This window comes from Drosophila elegans, unplaced genomic scaffold (genome assembly GCF_018152505.1).
Source record: "Drosophila elegans isolate 14027-0461.03 unplaced genomic scaffold, ASM1815250v1 contig_208, whole genome shotgun sequence".
NCBI lineage: Eukaryota > Metazoa > Arthropoda > Insecta > Diptera > Drosophilidae > Drosophila > Drosophila elegans.
In genome coordinates, this window is record NW_024545578.1 from 21,259,243 (window position 1) to 21,280,261 (window position 21,019).

Sequence of the window (21,019 nt, forward strand, 5' to 3'; positions counted from 1 at the left end):
ATAGTAGTATGGTAGTATAGTAGTACAGTAGTATTTCCACCTGATCGTGCGAACTGAGGTGCTTTCGCGAACGTCATTGTCAAGAGCGGCAGACAAAGGCCTTGTTGTGGCGGGCATCGATTTCGGATTAGTGCTCTCGCTCTGGCTCTCTGGATCCCCCAGTCTGAGTCCGAATCGGAGTCCGAGTCCGAAACCGAATCCGAATCGGGGTTCTCTGATTTAGAGTCGGACTTTCGGAAGCGATGACGATGAGATGAGATGAGGTGAGGGGAGGGGAGATGGCGATGGCGATGACTATGACCATATCAGTGCTCTGGAGGGTCGATGGTGCTGTCGTCTCTCAGTCAATCAGCCAGTGTCCGTGCGTTAGGTTCACATTTTTCGTGGCGAGTGGTACTGCAGCTACCATCGAGTTCTTCCCAATTTCACCATTGGCCGATTCCAGAAATGAAAATAATAAATAAATAGAATTATATAAACGCAAAACCAATACGCGAACGCATATATGTACATATACCTTGCTGCTGACGGAGTATTTGTATATCTGTGGAATTCCCAGTGCATTCCGGTTTTTCGAATAACATTCAAACCAACAACGGTGTCTATATAAACGTCGCTTCGTCAGAGAGTCACACAGAAACACCGACATCGAAAAACCCCAAAAAACGACAATAAAAATTAAAAAAAAAAAAACGTCAATAATTGATGCACAACCACATGATTAAGCTTAACTGTGACTCCATTCGCACAAGTCTGATAACCGAGGCTTAAACTAACTTTCCCTTCTAGCCACAAAATGCTCAGAATACCAGGTAAAATCAATTAACATTTAACTATGGGATAATCCATACTGAAATCAATATGCTTATTGAATATTTTACAAGTACTCGTGTGTCCGCTGACAACATATATACGTGTGTATGTTTAAGGTCGTCAACGGATCAGCGCTATCAGTTGGAAAATAGTCATTGTTTACGCGTGGGGGATTAATACTATATAAATTCTGGGGAGTGTTTTTAGGATTTTATTAGATTTTATTAACCCGGAAATATGTTTGTATTGCCAGAGAGACGAATTTAAGTGTAAGAATGTAAAAACTGAATTTTGTCATAATGTACCTATAGTAACAGATTTTTTTTTTATTATTTATTTATTTTTTTTTTTTATAACCTTCTGTTACTAGAATAATCAACTTGAGATATAGTAACAGATTGTTTTACTCCACAAATGGTTTGTAGTATTAAGATTTAATTTTAAAACCCAGAATTTGGAGGCAAATTAATTAGTTATTTGCTGAAAATAATTGATAGGTCAAAGGTCGGATGTTTAAGTACAGAAGTTTTTTCTTAAACATTTCAGTTCAAATGCATTGTTTCAGTATACAAAGAAATTGCATTTTAAACTGCTCTTTAAATTTTAAATATATTTTTTTAATAATGTTCCTAAGTCGATAACATTTTAAAGTCATTGAATAATGATACAAACTTCTACATTTACAATTCACCTCACCAATTAGGGAATATTTTTAAATTCATATATATTTTTAGAGTTACCTTAGCCCATAAGCCAGATAAGGATTAAATCCTTTAATAAATAAAATCTTAAACGATTCAATAAATTGCAGAACGCGTGATGGTGTGGCTCCCATTGCTCTTGGGGGCGATCTTCCTGTGCTCCGCGAATCCTCAAAGCAGCAGAGCTCCGCCCCAACTGTCGGTGGGCATTCCCCTCACCCCCTTGACGGCACCCGAAGCCTTTGAGCGCGGTGGCAGCTTCATCCCGTCCATGCGGAGCGACTTCGGCAACGATGTCCTCGTCAGCATTTCGCAGGGCGTTCAGGACTTTGCCCTCGATCTCCTCCAGCGCATATCCGTCGAGGTGGAGAAGTTCAACAGGGACTTCATGATATCGCCCTTCTCCATTTGGTCCCTGCTGGTGCTTCTGTACGAAGGATCCGAGGGGGAGACCTACAACCAGCTGCGCAGCGTCCTGCGGATCAATGTCGAGGACGAAAAGCTGCGTGGAGCCTACAAGGTGTGGAGCTCATTTCTCAAGTGAGTGGAACATACGATTGATGCACATAAAATGTACTGATTGATTTGCTTTTAAAGCACGACCACGCCCACCATCGAGGTGGCCACCCTTCAAGCCATTTACACCGGCAAGGACTATCCCATCAAGAACACCTACCGAAATGCCATCCAGAACTACAATGTGCAGCCCGTGGAGGTGGACTTCAACAGCCCGGACTCGGTGCTGCAGATCAACGAGGACACAAATCGCGCCACCCGAGGCCTGATTCCGTACACCATTCTGCCACAGGACATATACGGGGCCAAGATGTTCCTGCTCTCCTCGCTGTACTTCAAGGGCCAGTGGAAGGTTAGGTTTTGAGGTGCTCTATCCCACATGTCCCTTTCATCCCTTACATCCTCTTCGATTCCAGTTGCCCTTCAACAAAACCCTGACAAGAGATGAACCCTTCTACAACGAGAACGGCGATGTCATCGGCCAGATACCCATGATGGTGCAGGAGGCGGACTTTGCCTACGCCTCCAACATAGAGGGTCTGGATGGCTACGTCCTGGAGCTGCCCTATGGCAAACAGAACAGACTGTCGATGCTGGTGGTGCTGCCCAAGCGGGGCTTCAAGCTAAACGATGTGGCCAACAATCTGAAGACCATCGGACTGCGACCCATCCTTCAGAGACTGGAGACTTTCAGGAAGAGGGCCCCCGAGGACAACGAGGTAGAGGTCATGATGCCCAAATTCATTACATCCACGGACTTTGCACTCAAGGGAATCCTAAACGAGGTGGGTAAAACCGTCAGCCTAAGATCCATTGGCCAGTTTTTTGACACAACCCCTTTCCCTTTCCCAACCCAGATGGGCGTTCGGAATCTGTTCAATGAGAGTACCGCCAATCTGAACCGCATGTCATCGGGACTGTTCGCCAAGCTGGTGATCCACTCCACCAAGATCATCGTAAACGAGCAGGGCACCACGGCGGGTGCGGTCACGGAGGCCTCGCTGGTCAACAAGGCCACGCCGCCCAAGTTCCAGATGAACCGCCCCTTCCAGTACATGGTCGTGGAGAAGGCCACCGGCCTGCTGCTCTTCGCCGGCCAAGTGAGGAACCCCAAGGCGGCCTAGGGATCCGGACCAGACCTTGTTCACATACCGCAATAAATACGTTACGTTAAGTCAACCGATGTTTATTTCTTGGTAGCATACCAGACTCCTTTTTGGATCCTTGGGTAAATACGGTAGACTGATATATCCCTCGCTTTAGTCCAAATTGGTTTCTGTTTCTGTATGCAATGGATTTCCTAAGAGCTAAGGGCTTTTATAATCTTTTCCAATATCTGTTGTTATGAAGTTGGGAAAATCAAGACATGTACTCGAAATATAAAGTTGTTTATAGATTTGGCCTGAAAAACTCAGTGAAAATAGTGAACTGTAAATAATAAAAATGTTTTAAGGAGAAGTTAATACAAGAGAGAGTTAATTTAAGAGTTTTTATAGTAATTTTTAAAATATTTCACTTTTATTTATAAATAATAATAATCTTTAACACACGAGTTACACTAATAATGGCTAGGTCCTCGCCAGTCACGATGAAATCGCGAAAGATCTTCGGACCGATGTATCTTTGTTTACAAGTTTACACATGAAGTTTACAACCAAATGTTGCTAAATGGACGAATGTGGACATAAGATGTAGTCCCAAGGGAACTTCAATTCTGGCTATCTACTCCTCATGGCTTGCGACCTTCACATCGCAAACGATCGAAATGAATGAGTTTCAACGCATTAAACCACATAGAATCCAGTTAAAAATTATGGATATGGGATTTGCGGGGTGAAGTCTGAAGAAATGTTAATAGTTTGTAACTAAAAATAAATCCCCTACGTTTCTTCTGTATTTTCTTGGAAAACATTATATTTGATCTGGTCCGGAGTTGAAGGTTTTTAACCGTGAAATACCTATAAGCCTGTCCTGTATGTAAATATTGAGCCGGTCATGTCAATCCAACCAAGTCGAAGGAATTGAAACATGTAGCAAGTGTATCAATTGCAACAACAACTTGGATTTCAAGCAGGAACTTTGTTCTCCCCACTAAATTATGATCATGTTTTATGTTCTCCGATATCTTCTACTGAGGGCCTCATCATCAATGTTTAAAAAATATCTGTAACGAAGCCTATTTTTCCTTAAAAATAAAGAAATATAAAATTTGTAATGTACCGATAATAAAGTTAAGGAGGGACCAGCCAAGTGAGTTATAGGCAGGAAGTCATGAATAAATCTTTTTCAATTGAAAAATGGGAAAGGAAAACAAGGTAATGTATTAAAGCTCTGATAAGTAAATATTAACTTTCTTTTAAAAAATGTTAGTACTTAGCAAATACTAAAAACAAATACAGGCAATTGGCGTGACAGTGCAATGTGCTACTCACTAAAAAAACCATTGACACTATATACATTTCCCAGAAGGTCTAAAATTTTATAAAATATTTCTTTAGATATTATCATGTCTACAGTGCCTACTTTAAACAATTGTAAGAAATGTAACAAGCTTGTGAACGGGAAGAATTAGAAAGAATTGCTTAGAAATAGTGGATTCATTAACTGTTATACTTTTCGGGATCGAAACGTGAAAAGCGCCTCTGCCTAAGAAAAGTAAAATTACCATGAAGGTGACACAATTTAGAAAACAATCAATCGGCTATACATAATGAGAAAAAGAGCTGTAAAATGCAGATGGAATTGAATTAAGCCAGCCAGAAAGTATATAAGAAGGGATTTTGCCATTTTACTATACATTTGTGAATAGAGAAGTCTTGGGTGTCAAGCCACATAGTTATAGTACACGGTGTTCAATATCATTACAACTCCCATGACGATGGGGCTCCCTTTGCTTTTGGTCTCTATTGTCCTTTTTTTGGCGCCGGAGCAATATGCCCAGTCGACAATGGACACCGTATCCCAGGGACTTGAAAATTTTTCCCTCGATTTCCTGCAACGCGTAGCCTTGATCAGTGAAAAATACAACCATAACTTCATGATATCGCCCTTCTCCGTGTGGTCCCTCCTGGTGCTCCTCTACGAGGGATCGGAAGGGGTAACCCGCAACCAGCTGCGCCAGACCCTGCGCATCAATGTGGATGACAAGTCACTACGAAGCTTCTACGAGGCGCGGGGACAATTGCTGAAGTGGGTATACAAGACCATCTTACTAATACTAATAATTACTTTCCACTATTGACAACTTAGCACCGCAACATCCGGAGTCGATGTGGACTCTTTGCTGGCCATTTACACCGACAAGAGGTATTCAATCAAGAGAGGCTACCGGGACACCATCCAGAACTACAAAGTCCAGCCCCACCAGGTGGACTTCTACGCCGAGGACACGGTGCGCCGGATCAACGACGCCATAAAGAGCAGCACCCGAGGTCTTATAAAAGGCTCTGTGAAGCAACAGGATTTGCAGGGAGCCAAGATGTTTCTGCTCTCTGCGCTTTATTTCAAGGGCCAGTGGAAGGTAAGGTTTTGAGGTGCTCTATCCCACATGTCCTTTGCTAAAATCCGCTTCGATTCCAGTTGCCCTTCAACAAAACCCTGACAAGAGATGAGCCCTTCTACAACGAGAAGGGTGAGGTCATCGGCCAGGTACCCATGATGGTGCAGGAAGCGAACTTCGCCTACGCCTCCAACATAGAGGGCCTGAATGCCTATGCCCTGGAGCTGCCCTATGGAGCCGAGGAGAGGGTTTCTATGATCGTGTTGCTGCCCAAACGTGGCGTCAAACTAATGGACTTGGCCAACAATCTGAAGACCATCGGATTGCGGCCCATCCTTCAGAAGCTGGCTGCCTTCAGGAGTACTGCCCCTATGGACAACGTGGTGGAGGTCCTGATGCCCAAAATCAAGACATCCTCGAAGCTCGCATTGAAGACTATCCTTATGCAGGTTGGTGACCTTTACTTATCTTTTTTTAACCTTAATCTTAACTTCAATCATTATTGATTGGCTTCAGCCACAAAAATGAACATCGTAAAATTTAGCTGCAATTCGAAAAAGTAATGTATTATTTTATTCAAAGCATTCTTTATAAAATGTAAATTTTTGATTCTCGAAGCCTAATTTAATTCTAAAATCCCATTTTGCTGTTCGCATGATAATCTTGTTTGAAAATCGTTAGAAATGACTTTTAAGTTTTTGAAATTCTAATAAATCCTGATTAAACCAATAATCTTTAATTACCTAGATGGGCATTCGGGATCTGTTCGATGAGCGTTTCGCCAACCTGAACCGCATCGCGTTGGGATTGTTTGCTTCACAAGTCGACCACTCCACCAAGATCATTGTGGACGAGGAAGGCACCACAGCGGCAGCGATTACGGTGGCTTTACTGGTTAACAGGGCCGCTCCGCCCAAGTTCCAGATGAACAGGCCCTTCCAGTACATGATCGTGGATAAGGCGACTGGCCTGCTGCTCTTCGCCGGCCAAGTGAGGAATCCCAATGAGGAATAAAGGTCAGAGCCGGACTTTAGTCATAATCCTCTTTTTATGGATTCTTGGTTATACCGTAAATATGAATAAAATGACTGGTTTATAACGAAATGTTATAATCAAAAGTCCGATGCTGAAATATAAAAAGCATTTTTTATTTAAAATCAATACAAAATATTTTAACTACCTGACAACGAGCTACACACTTAACCGAATAGTTTTCTGTGTCACTCCCACTAAGAAGTGTTTTTATATGTCTGACATTAGATTTATTATCAAGGATCGTTTGGAAAAGAAGTTTTCATACTTAAAAGTTCACAAATTTAGAACAAGTTTAATCTTGACTATTTGACTTGCATTTTGTAGAAAGAAAAAAAGGATGAGTTTCTATGAACTGACCACAAAGATTCTATTTATAAAATACGTGGATTGCTTAAGTATAACAAAGTATTTAAAAATATATGCTGAGCATCAGTAACTGCCCTACTTTAAGCTTTAAACAATACTGCCATGCACTGGAAGTAGTAATAAAGGTTATCTATAACCAATCAAGTCAAGTGCACGAAAATAATTTGTGAAATGTAGTTGGAAATTGAAATTTACTATGTGGTGTACTCAGAGCGTGGCTTGGAATATTGAACCACACAAATCTCTAATTTTAAGTCCAACCAGTAAGTATATAAACAGGTTTCCACCTTATTAAATGTCCAGTTTCTAATTCTGTTGAAGAGAAGTTCCGGTTGTAAAACTAATTCAAGAATAAAACAGCACAAATATTCTTGATCAGTACCTGCACATCACGTGATGTTGAAGCTTCCATTGCTTTTGGTGTCTATTGTCACCTTTTTGGCGCAGGAGCACTATGCCCAGTCGACGCAGGACTCCATATCGCGGGGAGTTGAGAACTTTTCCCTCGATCTCCTGCAACGAGTAGCCGTGAAAAGCGAACAATCCAGCAAGAACTTCATGATATCGCCCTTCTCCGTGTGGTCCCTCCTGGTGCTCCTCTACGAGGGATCGGAAGGGGAAACCCTTAACCAGCTGCGCCAGACCCTGCGCATCAGTGTGGATGACGAATCACTGCGAAGCTTCTACAACTCGCGGAACCAATTGCTGAAGTGGGTATACAAAACCATCTACAGAAGAGTACAGTTGACATTAATTCACTTTACTAATACTAATGATTACCATCTACTATTGATTACTCAGCACCGCAACATCCGGAATCGAGGTGGGCTCTTTGCTGGCCATTTACACCGACAAGAGTTATTCCATCAAGAGAGGCTACCGGGACACCATCCAGAACTACAAAGTGCAGCCCCAGGAAGTGGACTTCTACGCCGGGGATACGGTGCGCCGGATCAACGACGCCATAAGTAGCAGCACCCGAGGTCTTATAAAAGACTCTGTGAAGCAACGAGATCTGCGGGGAGCCAAGATGTTTCTGCTCTCATCGCTCTACTTTAAGGGCCAGTGGACGGTAGGGATATTACATGTTCGCTCGAAGAGATCCTTCAACCAATGCTCTTCTATCGCAGTTCGCTTTCAACGCAGCGATGACCCGGACAGAACCGTTTTACAACGAGAACGGTGCTGTTGTCGCCCAGGTGCCCATGATGGTGCAGGAAGAGGGTTTCGCTTACTCCTCCAAAATACGGGGTCTGGGTGGTCAGATCCTGGAGTTGCCCTACGGCTCCCTGGAATGGATGTCGATGATCGTGGTGCTGCCCGACCCTGGCGTTACGTTGAACACCTTGGCCAAGAACCTTAAGGCCGTGGGATTGCAACCCCTTCTTCAGGAGCTGGCTGATTACAAAGCCAAGTACGGAACTGAAGACAAAGTGGAGGTTGTGGTGCCCAAGTTCGAAACAACCACGGACCTTTCACTCAAGGAAATTCTAAGCCAGGTGAGTAAAGTCTTAACAACTATTTTAGGTTTGAGTTTGAGAGCAGCAAGACTTTAAAATTTGTTCAGAAAAATTGGATTTAAAAACCTATTATTAAATAGCTTTTAGCATTTTCTTTTTAAAATTGAAATTTGTTCAGAAAAATTGGAATTTAAAACCAATTATTAAATATTTAAATATGATCATATTTTACATTTTTTTTTTAACCGATTACTTAAACGAATTTCCTTGACGATAATTAAAAATGTGATTGCTAACCCAAATCTAAAGTTCTAACCTGGTAATTTTGGTAGCCTGTTCCTAAGCAAACCTCTTTTTGATCCTTTTAAAACTGCCTAGATGGGCATCCGAGACCTATTCGATCAGAGAAGCGCCAACCTGGGCCGCATGGCGCCGGGATTGTTTGCGTCGCTCTGCAAGCACTCCACCAAGATCATCGTCAATGAGCAAGGCACCACGGCAGCAGCGATCACGCAGGCGTCGCTGGCCAACAGGTTCGCTTCAGACCCGATTCGACTGAACAGGCCCTTCCAGTACATGATCGTGGAGAAGGAAAGCGGCCTTCTGCTCTTCGCCGGCCAAGTGCGAAACCCAAAGGCTTCTTAGAGAATTAAGCGTGCCACAATAAATACGTTACGTTTAGTCAAATCAGTTTTATTTCTTGGTACGACCGGCGGCCTTTTTGCCACCAACGGGCTGCTGTTTGTCTTTGCTGGCCTTGCTGGAGATGAGGGGATGTGTTTCTAAAAGAAAGGAACACTCAATTATTAGCCATTAGGGGGTTTTTTTTGATCTTACCATCGGTTGGTGCATCGGGCAGGCTGACATCGTAGAGCTGCATGCGTCGGCGCTTGGACGCCATTATGTCGTCCTCGTAGTCATGCGGATCCGAGCTGAGCATTACAGCACTGGCTTCCATTCCGTCCTGACCAGCCCAGCCGTCCTCGGGATCCTCCACCTCCGGCGCCATCGGCAGGAACTGCAGCGCGTTCTCATCCTCGCCCTCCTCGTCGGAGGAGCAAAAGGCAGCCACTGGCTCCACCTTCTGCACATCCACCTCGATCTCCTCGTCCTGCTGCGCGTCAGCGTTCAGATCCACCGACTTGTCCTCGTCCGCAATGTCGAATTCCGACTCCCGCTCCTCGTACTCTACATTCTCATCCAATTCCTTAAAATCTGGTGCAAAGGCCGACCAGTTTTCCACTTGATTTTGAGCCCAAATGGAGACCAGTCCGGAGCTAATGCTGGCAATGATGGGGCGCACTGGATGCCACACTACGTCTAAGAGCAACTCACCCTTGGTGCCGTGCAGGATCTTCACAAGATTGCCAATGGACTTCTCCCAAATGTAGAGAGCATGCTGGCGAGCACTGCCTGCGCAAATGTACTCGCCATCGCCGGAAAAGCAGCATTTCTTCCAAGTTGTCCTTAAAGAAGACTCAATGTTAGGTATGCAACTGCATTAATTTAGTTTTTACTTGTTGACCAAGTCCTGCAGCTTTTGTATAGGTTCCGGTTCGCCGTCTTTGCCCAGGGTGATGATTTCTTTCGAGTCGTAAACGCGAATAACTCGATCAGAGGTGTTGATAAGAAATGCGCTAAAAGGCACGTTAAAATAACTTTAATAGAGAAACTAGATCTTCCATTTTTCACTTACTCTCCACGTCTTGCAAATTCAATGCTCTTTACTGCTGTTGCACTCGAGGTGCCCACAATGATGCGAAAACTGGCCACCACCTCGAAGGTTTCCACATCCAGGACAAGAATTTTACCCTTGGCATTGCCTGTGTAAATGTGCTTGCCTCTGCGATCGAACGAAGCCACTATGTTCAAATCGCCCTAAAAAAAACAGATTTTAAAATATGTAACTACAAATGGTATGACCAAACGTACATCTGAGTCCAAGGGCAGGCAGCGATGGGTTCCGCCGATCTCCACTAGAACGGCGGCATATCGCATGGGGCAGACCAGAATTCGGTTGTCATTGCGCGGATCGAACTGGACTTTCAGCACAGGCGAGGGAAACCTGTACTTGTGCTCCAGTTCGCCGGTTAGTACGTCCCAAATGCAAACATTGTTGTCCGTCGAAGCCGAGAGCAACTGAAGTGGGATGGAAAGTTATAACAACTATGGATTATGGAGCAGTAGGACTCACCTTATGACCATTCCGGGTCCAACTGAGACTGCAGACGGGGTGCACATGGGCGGAAATTATCTTGGCAATGCCCCGCGTCAAAAAATCCCATATTACAATGCGGCCATCATTGCAGCCAACGGCCAAGAGGGTTCCGTATTTGTTAAAGGCACATGTCACGGCTAGGGAAATGCAATCCAGAGAGCCGTCGAACTCCTCGGGGTAGTTCTGTCCAAAAGATTCTGAACAGCATTGTGTTATTTATAATAAATAATGGGTTTCGCGCGTTTCTTACCCAGCAGCTCCAAATTCATTTTTGTTTACTACCTTCTTCTTCCAAAATGGTAGCTGCCATTCACAGCATTAACATTAAATGTTAATTAACATAGAACATAGCCCATGCGATAGTTAACTTAATTTTTATTTCAGCTATTAAGTGAATTTGCTTATACTATGTGTTGCTATTTGCATAAAATAATCAAACAAATCAGTTTTAAATTTTAAGTCAAAATTCTTTAAGATTAAATACCTCTTTTGGAAAGTTAATTGAAATTAGAAAAAGGGCATATAGGTATATTAGTGGATTTGTTAATCTCTTTCTGCTTCAATTGTAACGTAAGAGTTATGATAAGTTTTATATATAAGAACATATTTTTTTATAACTGACTGGTACTCATTTAAACAAACTAATCGTAGGCGGCAGTGTCCTCTCTAGTACCAACGATATTGTCATCCACAAACCTTAAAACTTTGGAAATATCGATAGTGCCGTCGGAGTTTCCCCACCTCTAATTTTTGAGCTCTGTGCACGTTGTATGTGAAAAATTTATGCAGTTGTATTCGCCAATTGTAACCAAGCCCGTATTGTGAAATTGCAAGCAGACGTGTACCAGCATAATTAGTGCACTAATTTGTTCGAGCAAATGTTTCGAAAATCGTCATTTGCGGGACATTTTGGCCGTGGCACGCGATTGTGTCAACGTCACCTTTGGAGCACTCGCTCTCTCTCGCTCGCTCTTACTCCCTCTCTCGCTGCCAATTTTTTGCGTGCCCTCTCTCGCTCGCTCCCGAAAGCTTAACGATTCGAGTGAAATAATGAAATAACCGAGTTTCAACTTTCGTTTGTATCAAAAGTGCGGGGCTTTAATGTTAAAATTGCTTTTAGTTTCAAACTGTTTGTTTTTAAGTCTGTCTTCGAGGTTTTCTAGTTGGCCAGCCAGAAAGAGAGGGAGTGTGCAAACGCAATTACGGTGCTCGCGCTCTGCTTGTGCTTTCAATTCGGCTCTCTCTTTCCCCCCCCCCACCGTATTTACTGTGTGTGTGTGTGTACATGGTTATTTTAAAGGTTTTTACAAATTGCAGTGTATTCATCGCCAGCCACGTTAAAAGGAAGAACGTGTATGTGAATACGACCAGCAGAGAAGCTAAAAGAAGGATTCAGGAGCCCGAAATTCTCAATCCCCATCCCACGCAGGCACACATAAAAGCAAACAACGAGCAAAATGTCTGGAGAGGAAACGTCTGCCGATCGCAATGTCGAGATCTGGAAAATCAAGAAGCTCATCAAGAGCCTGGAAATGGCCCGCGGGTGAGTTGTCGTTATCGATATCAATGTTATGTCCTGTTCCCCATCTCCTTTGTGTACGTGTGTGGGGTATACATAAAGACAACAATATGGGGGTGGAAGTGGGCGTATCGGAAGTGGGTGGGTGCGTGGGGGAGCACCGAGTACAACCACCTTTCCTTGTTGTTGCCGAGTGACTCTCCTTTGCAATGTTTCCAATCTCCGCATGATCCCTCTCTCGCCCCCTCTCTCTTTTTTGCATACAAGCAACACGTTTTTGTCGGGTTTTTATCAGTTCAAACTAGACTGATTGAGTGAGAGAGAGCGAGAGTGTGAGTGAGTAATGCGCCTCGTGGCTGTTGTGCGTGTGCGTGCCTATGTATGTTTGTGTGCCCCAAAATGGGCCAAGCTTTGTTTTCCCACCTCTCTCACTCTGTCTCTTTCCCTCTCTTGACCCGGTCCTTACCGCTTTACTCCGCTTCAAAGTGGATAACAAGGTCAGCAAATCGAGTGACCCCGCAGGAACGTACATATGTATATATTTTGGTACTAACACACAGTTAGGGCCAACATAATACAGCTGCCAACTGGAGTTTGCGACTCTTGCCAATTGGGGTTTACCTTGTACAGTTATCTAAGTTTTCCTATTGGTCTTTATCAAGGTTAGGTTGTTTTTGAACTAAAACTTTATAGAAAATCTTCGTAAACCTTTTTTACCAACTGTTTGTTCTGGAGTCTTTGTTTTTCTTTCCCTTAGTCATTCATTTATTTATAGGTTTTAAAACAAATTTTAACCCTTCAGTGGTTAAATTTAAAAATATATCATTGCCTTTATATTCGTAGTAAGAGAGTAAGTTCTACTTTTTGGTGGGACTTTGTTAAAATACAAATAAGTTGATAATTAAATTCTATAAATATATTTTTGGTGATGCAACAATAAAATCGATGGATAAGTCCTTATTTCAATAAAACCTTTTTTTAAGCCAATAAAGATAAGCTTTTTAAAGCAAACCGAAATGTTGCAAACGGCCAATACTATGTTAAGATTTTTCGTGTGACAAAGTTTCACGGTCAATTTACCGACGTTAAAGAAATTTCTTTTACTTGTTAATGAAGTGTGAATATAAAAGTACCTTCCACTGTTGCTATGGCAAAACAAAAAGAACCCTATTTGTTTTTCCACGTCTCACTTTCTCCCCTCTATTTTCATTTTTCAGCAATGGCACCAGCATGATTTCTTTGATTATTCCGCCAAAAGATCAAATCTCGCGCGTCAGCAAAATGTTGGCCGATGAGTTTGGAACGGCCTCGAACATCAAGTCGCGCGTAAACCGCCTGTCCGTCCTCGGTGCCATTACGTCGGTCCAGCACAGACTCAAATTATACACCAAAGGTGAGTGTTTGCGGGGGAGTTTCGAAGTGTAAAGTCTTTTAACCCATTATCCCTGCTCGATTTCAGTGCCTCCCAACGGTTTGGTCATCTACTGCGGCACCATTGTCACAGAGGAGGGCAAGGAGAAGAAGGTGAACATAGACTTCGAGCCATTCAAGCCCATCAACACGTCGCTGTACCTCTGCGACAACAAGTTCCACACGGAGGCCCTCACTGCCCTGCTCGCCGACGACAACAAATTCGGATTCATCGTGATGGACGGTAATGGAGCGCTGTTCGGAACCCTGCAGGGCAACACCCGCGAGGTGCTGCACAAGTTCACCGTCGATCTGCCGAAGAAGCACGGCCGCGGTGGTCAGTCCGCCCTCCGTTTCGCCCGTCTGCGCATGGAGAAGCGCCACAACTACGTGCGCAAGGTCGCCGAGGTGGCCACCCAGCTCTTCATCACGAACGACAAGCCCAACATTGCCGGACTCATTCTGGCCGGTAGTGCGGACTTCAAGACCGAGCTCAGTCAGTCGGATATGTTCGATCCCGTGAGTTATTGGATTTCCCTCTTTCGAATCTGTAAGGTTTTAAACCTTGATTTCTTTGTAGCGTTTGCAATCAAAAGTAATCAAACTGGTGGACGTGTCTTATGGCGGCGAAAACGGTTTTAACCAGGCCATCGAATTGGCAGCCGAATCGTTGCAGAACGTGAAATTCATACAAGAGAAAAAACTAATCGGTCGTTACTTTGATGAAATTTCTCAGGTGAGTCAGTCATTACCAATTCTGAAGCTATTATAATAAATATGTATAACTTTTTATTGAAAAGACAAGCACTTTATGTTAACTATTTAAAACTTTTCAGTTCTAAATGCTAGAAGTATAAACTATTTTTAAACCTAATCTAAGGTCTTTATATAATGATTCATTTAGCTTGCTTTTTTTAATTAAACTTCTTATTAAACTCTCTTATTAATAGTGAATTGGAAGACAACCATAACTAACTTGTTTGTTATATAATATTGAACAGGACACTGGCAAATACTGTTTCGGAGTGGAGGATACTTTGCGAGCGCTGGAACTTGGCTCGGTGGAGACCCTCATTTGTTGGGAGAACCTGGACATTCAACGATATGTTCTCAAGAATCATGCCAACTCGACGTCAACGACAGTATTACATTTGACGCCCGAGCAGGAAAAGGACAAGTCGCACTTCACTGACAAGGAGGTGGGTACTTATTGACCATTCACCATATTGAGATGCTAATTGGGTGTTCCAATCCAAATAGAGCGGGGTGGAAATGGAGCTGATTGAGTCTCAGCCGCTGCTGGAGTGGCTGGCAAACAACTACAAAATGTTCGGCGCCACACTGGAGATTATCACGGACAAGTCTCAGGAGGGAAGTCAGTTCGTGCGAGGTTTCGGTGGAATCGGCGGTAAGTGTTCAAGGCATTGTCTTTCGATCCTTTGGATTAGCTAGCTAGTGGTAGCTCCAAATATATATATACAAATGCTGCAACAATTTCCATTCCTCTTCCCTCATGCTGCTTTCACACGGTCGTCAATGCTATAATGTAAATGTAAACTTTTAAATTGTTACCTCGATTTGATGTTTAGGCATTTTGCGCTATAAAGTAGATTTCCAATCCCTACAGGCCGACGAGCCGCTGGAGGACGTCGATCTCGATGACTATTAAGCCGGTTGGGGGCTGCGAACGGGTCTCGGTTATGCGTTACATACATAATAAACCAGTACTTTTTGGGAAACCTCGTAAAGCAAAACGTTCAAATTGATTAGGAACCAATTTACTTGCCACATAGTTTTACCTATGTTCAGCGTAGCCGTTCAATATTTATCACCAATAGGGTCCCCCTCATCAGTCGGATGGTGCATTTCCTTGTCGATCAGATCATCGTGTATCTAGATATGTACCTAGACGTTTACCAAATTTTTAAATTAGTCGTGCACGAAGCGGAACCGAGTGCGAGATTACTTTTAAGCAACAAATTAAATTCGTATTTCGTATTCGTAATTCGTAATTCAATTGTCACGTAAAAGAGATATTATCGCATTCTCTGTTCACCGCGTTCGATTGCGACTGCGATCCTAGGAAGCATAAGATCTGCAGTGAGCAGTGAGCAGTGAGCAACCGAAAAGTTTCGAACGTATCTGCATTTCCCCTATTCAAATTAAAACCGAGTGTTATAAGAAAGTATACAAATCTAATCCATAAAATTGTAATAAAAATTAAACCAGAAATAAAACACCACACATAATGAGGATGAATATCCCGTTTACATTCAATCGCGAACACTACACGGGCTTCATGTACTATTTATTGATTAGTAAATGAAAAAAATATATAATGCCTAAGGAGGTGAGAGCCTGATGTTCAGTTGTTTTGTATTAGTTGGTTAATCTGTGTTTAGACCTATGTTCTTTTTCATTTATTCAGTATCTGCTTTTGTTCTTGTCGTTTTTGTTTATTATTACAATCAATAACTTTAATACAATCAATTGTGCATCCGCAGGTATCTTACGCTACAAGGTGGACTTCCAGAGTATGCAGCTCGATGAGTTGGACAACGACTGCTTCGACCTAGATGATTACTAGAAAATGTTTCTGTGGAAATGAATTTGCAACTACCGTCGACCGCAAACTGAAAACTGCAACTACATACAACCAGGAAAATCAAATAGAATATTTTAATAATACGAAAAACACACAAACCTTCTTCCATTTTAACGTTGTTGGCGAAAAAAGTAAAATTTAAATTAATGCATATAAATACAAACGATATAATGTTAAATCGAGGAAAACCTATTAAAATGATACCGTTTTACGTGAACAAAAACACTACTTTGCTATATATACTAATGGAAAAAAAAAGAATATGGGATACATTGTAAATAACAGGTATGCCGTAATATATAAACCAATTTAAAAGATAACGATTACGCACTGTTATTGATAAAAAGTTGTTGCTAATATAGCGGAAAAAAGACGGCTACTGAACCGTTTGCATTGAATTATTAATATGAATTCACCAAAGATAAAATTCTGTATACATTTCCATTGTTTTTCGAATAATGTTCAACGGATTGTTCTTTCTGAAATTGGTTTTAAATCTTGAACTGCTGAAAGCTATTTTTCTTAGTCTTGCCAGCACAACAATGAAAGTGATTTGAAAGTAAAGGGAAATGTGTGTGTGCATTTTCGGGCACGTCTTTTATTACTTTCTATTTGCAGGCGCGCTTGGAAACAGTTTGTAACGAGATCCCCAACTGATTAGTTGACAATTTCTCGTGTACTTCTATCCACACATAGACAGTTTTGCAATTGTTTTATTACCCATTTGCATCTAGGAATTCGAATAGATCTAACTGGTACGACGAAACTTGTTTCTGAGCCACACTTACAACCAAGTTTTGTACTCGTTGCGAAAAAACTTACAGTCGACCTTCTCTAACACAGAAAATGAGTAAATCAACGTCCTATGAAGTTCATTTAGCTAAGTTTCACTGTCTGTGATTAAATATGCAAGAAAATACACAGTTGGTGGACCAAGTTTTCTGTGCCATGCAGTCCTTAACGATTAAATTGTTAAATCGATATGGAAATTATTCATATTATTTGGTTATTTGAGTTTGAGTGATAAGTAAATACATCACTAATTAATTTCTAACACCATTTACCATTGGTCTTTTTCTGCTAACCAAAGACTTGACAAATTTATGTATTGTAGTTGAACCTAAATCAAAAAATTCAATCAACAAAGAAAACAAAATATAAATAAAATACAAAAATGTGCATTTTTGCGGAAATGACAATTGTTAATAATTAATTGAGTTAGGTAAAACGAGACTGATATGATGAGTCAAATCTTAAGAACTAAAGGGCGCAACTTTCTAGCATATAGAGTATTTCCGAAAGTATTGAACCTATCGATCAAAACTATATTATATTCTATTCTATTTTAGCCCAAATTAAAACTAGTCTAAAAAAAATATATGTATTGTTTGGGGACTGCTTCAGAGAGCAATATATTATGTTTTTATTAAAGCTCTTTTCTCATCAAATGTTTTTAACGTTCGATTTAGGTCCACTCTAAAGCGAACAAGTGCGGTGCTGTATATGTATACATTTACAGCCGCATGCGTTCGTATCTCAATTGTTTTGAGTGTGAACAAACCCAGACGAGGGTTTACAACTTAATGAGAATTTGATCAAGAGAACGTTAAAACACAATCAGCTGCAGTCAGTCGGGCATTTTCAATTCAATCGTCGGCGAAAGAGGTTGAGAGTTCCCGAGACCCCAAAATAATCGTTTATTACAGAGGCCAATTTGAAGAGATATGGCTGCTCCAGTGGATCAGTCAGTGGCTGTGGATCAGATCCGCGATGGCCTCATGGACGACTGGAATATCCTGGAGAACGTCTTCAAACTGATCCATAGGGAGGACACCTTCTGTGTGGATCCCCAGAAATGGGACAACCAAAAGATAGTGCCCTTTTTGCAGCCAGACGAACTGAAGGTGAGTGAACGTTAACCGATCTGGAGATAACGGACGGACTGATTAATAAAAGAGTTCAATTCGACACATGACCCCTGGCAGCAATTGGAAATAATTTAATTATAGTTGGCCTAACGAGTGGATCGCCTTTTATTTTGTCTAAATTTTGTAGTGTGTAGTATTTAGTATTAATATGGTATTCAATATGGTTTGTTAGAAGATTTTAGGGCTGTTGCAGGTATAAACCATATCTGGCTTTAGTTGAAATTGAACATAATGTTATTTATTGTTACTAGAATTTAGAAGTTGCATAAATTTTTTTTTTTTGACAACTATGCGTAAAGTTAAAAAGAAAGTAGAAATTGAACAAAATGTTATTTAAGTTTGCCAAGCCAAATATTAATTTTGCAAAAAATACTTTTATTGTTACTAGAATTTAGAAGTTGCATAAATTTTTTTTTTTTTGACAACTATGCGTAAAGTTAAAAAAGAAAGGAAGAACATTACGAATTTCGTTCGATTATGAAATTGGGATTGATTTTTCTTAAGCTGTTTCGCCTAAAATTAAAGCTTTAAATAAAGAGATATGTAATCGATTGCAAATTAAAGTCAATTTTAGGGCAAAGTGTACTTAAACTTAAACTTAATATCTGTATAAGTTAAATAAAAATTGAAATAGCCCAAACTTTTGATAATGCTATTATGTAGTTCAGCTCAGTTGTATTACATGATGATTTACAATCTTTCCCAGGAACTGATTAATCTGAGAGTCCGGGAGACAGAGGAGTGTACACTCGCTGAAATCGAAGAGCTGTGTCAGCAGGTGATCCATTATTCCGTGAAAACGTCGCACGGGCGCTTCCACAATCAGCTCTTCGGGCAGCTCGACCCATTCGGTCTGGCAGGAGCCCTGATCACCGAGGCCATGAACGGAAGCTCGTAAGTCCGCCGTAGCATTACTCCATGCATGTGCATGTGCCCATGTCTATAGACTCTATATATGACCGACAGCTGATTGCATCTTTCGATCCAATCTACAAGTGGTTGCAGAGTTCATCGAACAGATAATTGTGTTCATGCTGTGGTGTAAATTACAATGCATAGTTGTAAGCCCCTGAAAACAGTGTTACAAAAACCTAATTCAACTTTTAATTACATTACATGTACATGTTTTATTTCGTTTTTTTTTTTTAGAATTGTGTTCTTTAAGAAATGGCTATATTTTGCACTTGTAGTAAAACTTACTTCTTAGACACAGGTTTTACACTAATCAACCTAGCATGTGAATCTTGATAAGGAAACACAAAATTTTTATTGCTCAGCATAATTTATGTTTTTTATGCGATTTAAAAAGTAAATTTTACATTAAAACCTTTTTTTTTTGCATTAAAAACGATTTTTTTTTTCAAACTTAGGATTTTTTTTTTTTTGCCAAGGTATATTTGTTTAGACTAAATGACTGGAAATTAGGACATTAAAATCATGCTTATAAAATAAGAAATTCAATACAACTCAATTAATTTGTGTTATTTAGCTTTATATATAAATCAAAATTCTTATTTGCAGCTACACCTATGAAGTTGCACCCGTGTTCAGCCTGATTGAGACTGAGATAATTTCGCGCATGTGCCAGCTGGCAGGATACAAGGATGGCGATGGCATCTTCGCGCCCGGCGGCTCCACCTCGAACATGTACGGCGTGGTCCTGGCCCGCTACAAGTTCGCTCCCGAGGTGAAGACCGCGGGAATGTTTGGGATGCGACCACTGGTGCTGTTCACCTCGGACGAATCGCATTACAGCTTCGTGAAGGCGGCCAACTGGCTGGGATTGGGCAGTGATAACTGCGTGTCGGTGAGGACCAACGATCGGGGTCAGATGCAACTGGACGATCTGGAGGCGAAGATCGAGGAGGCGAAGGCACGTGGAGGACAGCCATTCTTTGTCAACTGTACGGCAGGTACCACTGTACTGGGCGCCTTCGATGACATAAACGGTGCAGCGGATGTGGCGGAGCGTCATGGTCTGTGGCTCCATGTGGACGCCTGTTTGGGAGGTGCCTCACTGCTCTCCTCGAGGAACAGATCCCTAATTGCTGGCCTGGAGCGGGCCAACTCCTTCGCCTGGAATCCACACAAGACAGTCGGAGCTCCACTGCAGTGCTCGCTATTTCTAACCCGGGAAACGGATCGACTCCTGGAGAGATGCAACAGCACCGAGGCGCACTACCTCTTCCAGCAGGACAAGTTCTACGACGTGTCCTACGACACGGGCAACAAGAGTGTCCAGTGCGGCCGAAAGATCGATGCCTTCAAGTTCTGGCTGATGCTGAAGGCTCGTGGGTACGGGAAGTATGGACTCCTGGTCGACCATGCCATCGACATGGCCCGATTGCTGGAGGATAAGCTGCGACAGCGCGGGGATCGCTTTCGGTTGGTGCTTCAGAAGCACGAGTACTCCAATGTCTGCTTTTGGTACATCCCAAGTTCAATGCGGGTGACCCCGAAAGAGGAAACGGCTGAGTGGTGGACCCGTCTATATACTGTAAGTTACTCTAAAGTATCTCTTTTAATTATTTAATTTTGGGACTTTTCCTGTAGGTGGCTCCGAAGATCAAGGAGCAGATGGCCCACAGTGGCACTCTGATGGTGGGCTACTCACCGCTCAAGGCCAAAAATTTGGGAAACTTCCTACGCATGGTCTTCACTTGCTTCCCCATCCTGAAAAACGAAGAGTTGGACTTCATCTTGGATGAGATTGAGAGATTAGGAGAGAAAATTGTCGTTTAATTAACATTTTAAAATATTCAATTAAGCTATTTACAGGGAATTAAATGTATATTTGTATCAAAAAACTGAGTTTAAATTGTTATTTACATCTAAAGTTTTTTTTAAAGAGTTTTTTATAATAGCAGTTTCGAAGGAATTGTAAATTTAGGAAAAAGTTTGATTTATTTAACAAGTTTTTCATTCGTAATAACAAACTTGGGTGAGAAA

At 41.8% G+C, this 21,019-nt stretch overlaps 6 protein-coding genes across 8 annotated transcripts; 5 read left to right on the forward strand and 1 right to left on the reverse strand.

Annotated features, from left to right (window-relative positions):
• The first annotated feature begins 338 nt into the window (after positions 1 to 338).
• LOC108142636 (serine protease inhibitor 77Ba-like) lies at positions 339 to 3,209 on the forward strand. The gene is made up of 5 exons (XM_017266632.2): positions 339 to 812; positions 1,625 to 2,054; positions 2,112 to 2,382; positions 2,447 to 2,815; positions 2,888 to 3,209. The coding sequence occupies exons 1-5, from the start codon at positions 797 to 799 to the stop codon at positions 3,152 to 3,154; spliced, it is 1,353 nt and encodes a 450-aa protein (XP_017122121.1). The 5' UTR covers positions 339 to 796; the 3' UTR covers positions 3,155 to 3,209.
• Positions 3,210 to 4,812: 1,603 nt separating this feature from the next.
• On the forward strand, positions 4,813 to 6,669 carry LOC108142250 (serine protease inhibitor 77Ba-like). The gene is made up of 4 exons (XM_017265969.2): positions 4,813 to 5,219; positions 5,280 to 5,550; positions 5,610 to 5,978; positions 6,277 to 6,669. Exons 1-4 carry the CDS (start codon positions 4,903 to 4,905, stop codon positions 6,541 to 6,543), a joined length of 1,224 nt encoding a protein of 407 aa, XP_017121458.1. The 5' UTR covers positions 4,813 to 4,902; the 3' UTR covers positions 6,544 to 6,669.
• Positions 6,670 to 7,226: 557 nt separating this feature from the next.
• LOC108142843 (serine protease inhibitor 77Ba-like) lies at positions 7,227 to 9,077 on the forward strand. The gene is made up of 4 exons (XM_017266912.1): positions 7,227 to 7,640; positions 7,732 to 8,002; positions 8,061 to 8,429; positions 8,769 to 9,077. The coding sequence occupies exons 1-4, from the start codon at positions 7,327 to 7,329 to the stop codon at positions 9,033 to 9,035; spliced, it is 1,221 nt and encodes a 406-aa protein (XP_017122401.1). The 5' UTR covers positions 7,227 to 7,326; the 3' UTR covers positions 9,036 to 9,077.
• LOC108142842 (retinoblastoma-binding protein 5 homolog) lies at positions 9,068 to 10,988 on the reverse strand. Its single transcript, XM_017266911.2, has 7 exons — positions 10,859 to 10,988; positions 10,585 to 10,805; positions 10,323 to 10,529; positions 10,087 to 10,268; positions 9,908 to 10,027; positions 9,228 to 9,856; positions 9,068 to 9,172 (listed from the first exon to the last, which is right to left on the reverse strand). Exons 1-7 carry the CDS (start codon positions 10,875 to 10,877, stop codon positions 9,084 to 9,086), a joined length of 1,467 nt encoding a protein of 488 aa, XP_017122400.1. The 5' UTR covers positions 10,878 to 10,988; the 3' UTR covers positions 9,068 to 9,083.
• Positions 10,989 to 11,268: 280 nt separating this feature from the next.
• Positions 11,269 to 16,365, forward strand: LOC108142764 (eukaryotic peptide chain release factor subunit 1). 3 transcript variants are annotated; one of them, XM_017266798.2, is made up of 8 exons: positions 11,269 to 11,376; positions 11,926 to 12,151; positions 13,345 to 13,520; positions 13,587 to 14,056; positions 14,118 to 14,273; positions 14,539 to 14,736; positions 14,798 to 14,945; positions 16,042 to 16,365. In XM_017266798.2, the coding sequence occupies exons 2-8, from the start codon at positions 12,066 to 12,068 to the stop codon at positions 16,122 to 16,124; spliced, it is 1,317 nt and encodes a 438-aa protein (XP_017122287.1). In that variant the 5' UTR covers positions 11,269 to 11,376; positions 11,926 to 12,065; the 3' UTR covers positions 16,125 to 16,365. The 3 variants fall into 3 exon arrangements, with proteins under 3 accessions (XP_017122287.1, XP_017122289.1, XP_017122288.1); XM_017266800.2 differs by lacking the exon at positions 16,042 to 16,365 and adding an exon at positions 15,127 to 15,821; XM_017266799.2 differs by lacking the exon at positions 11,269 to 11,376 and adding an exon at positions 11,395 to 11,412.
• Positions 16,366 to 17,768: 1,403 nt separating this feature from the next.
• Positions 17,769 to 20,866, forward strand: LOC108142740 (cysteine sulfinic acid decarboxylase). Its single transcript, XM_017266763.2, has 4 exons — positions 17,769 to 18,046; positions 18,777 to 18,964; positions 19,592 to 20,567; positions 20,624 to 20,866. Exons 1-4 carry the CDS (start codon positions 17,867 to 17,869, stop codon positions 20,810 to 20,812), a joined length of 1,533 nt encoding a protein of 510 aa, XP_017122252.1. The 5' UTR covers positions 17,769 to 17,866; the 3' UTR covers positions 20,813 to 20,866.
• Positions 20,867 to 21,019: the final 153 nt, after the last annotated feature.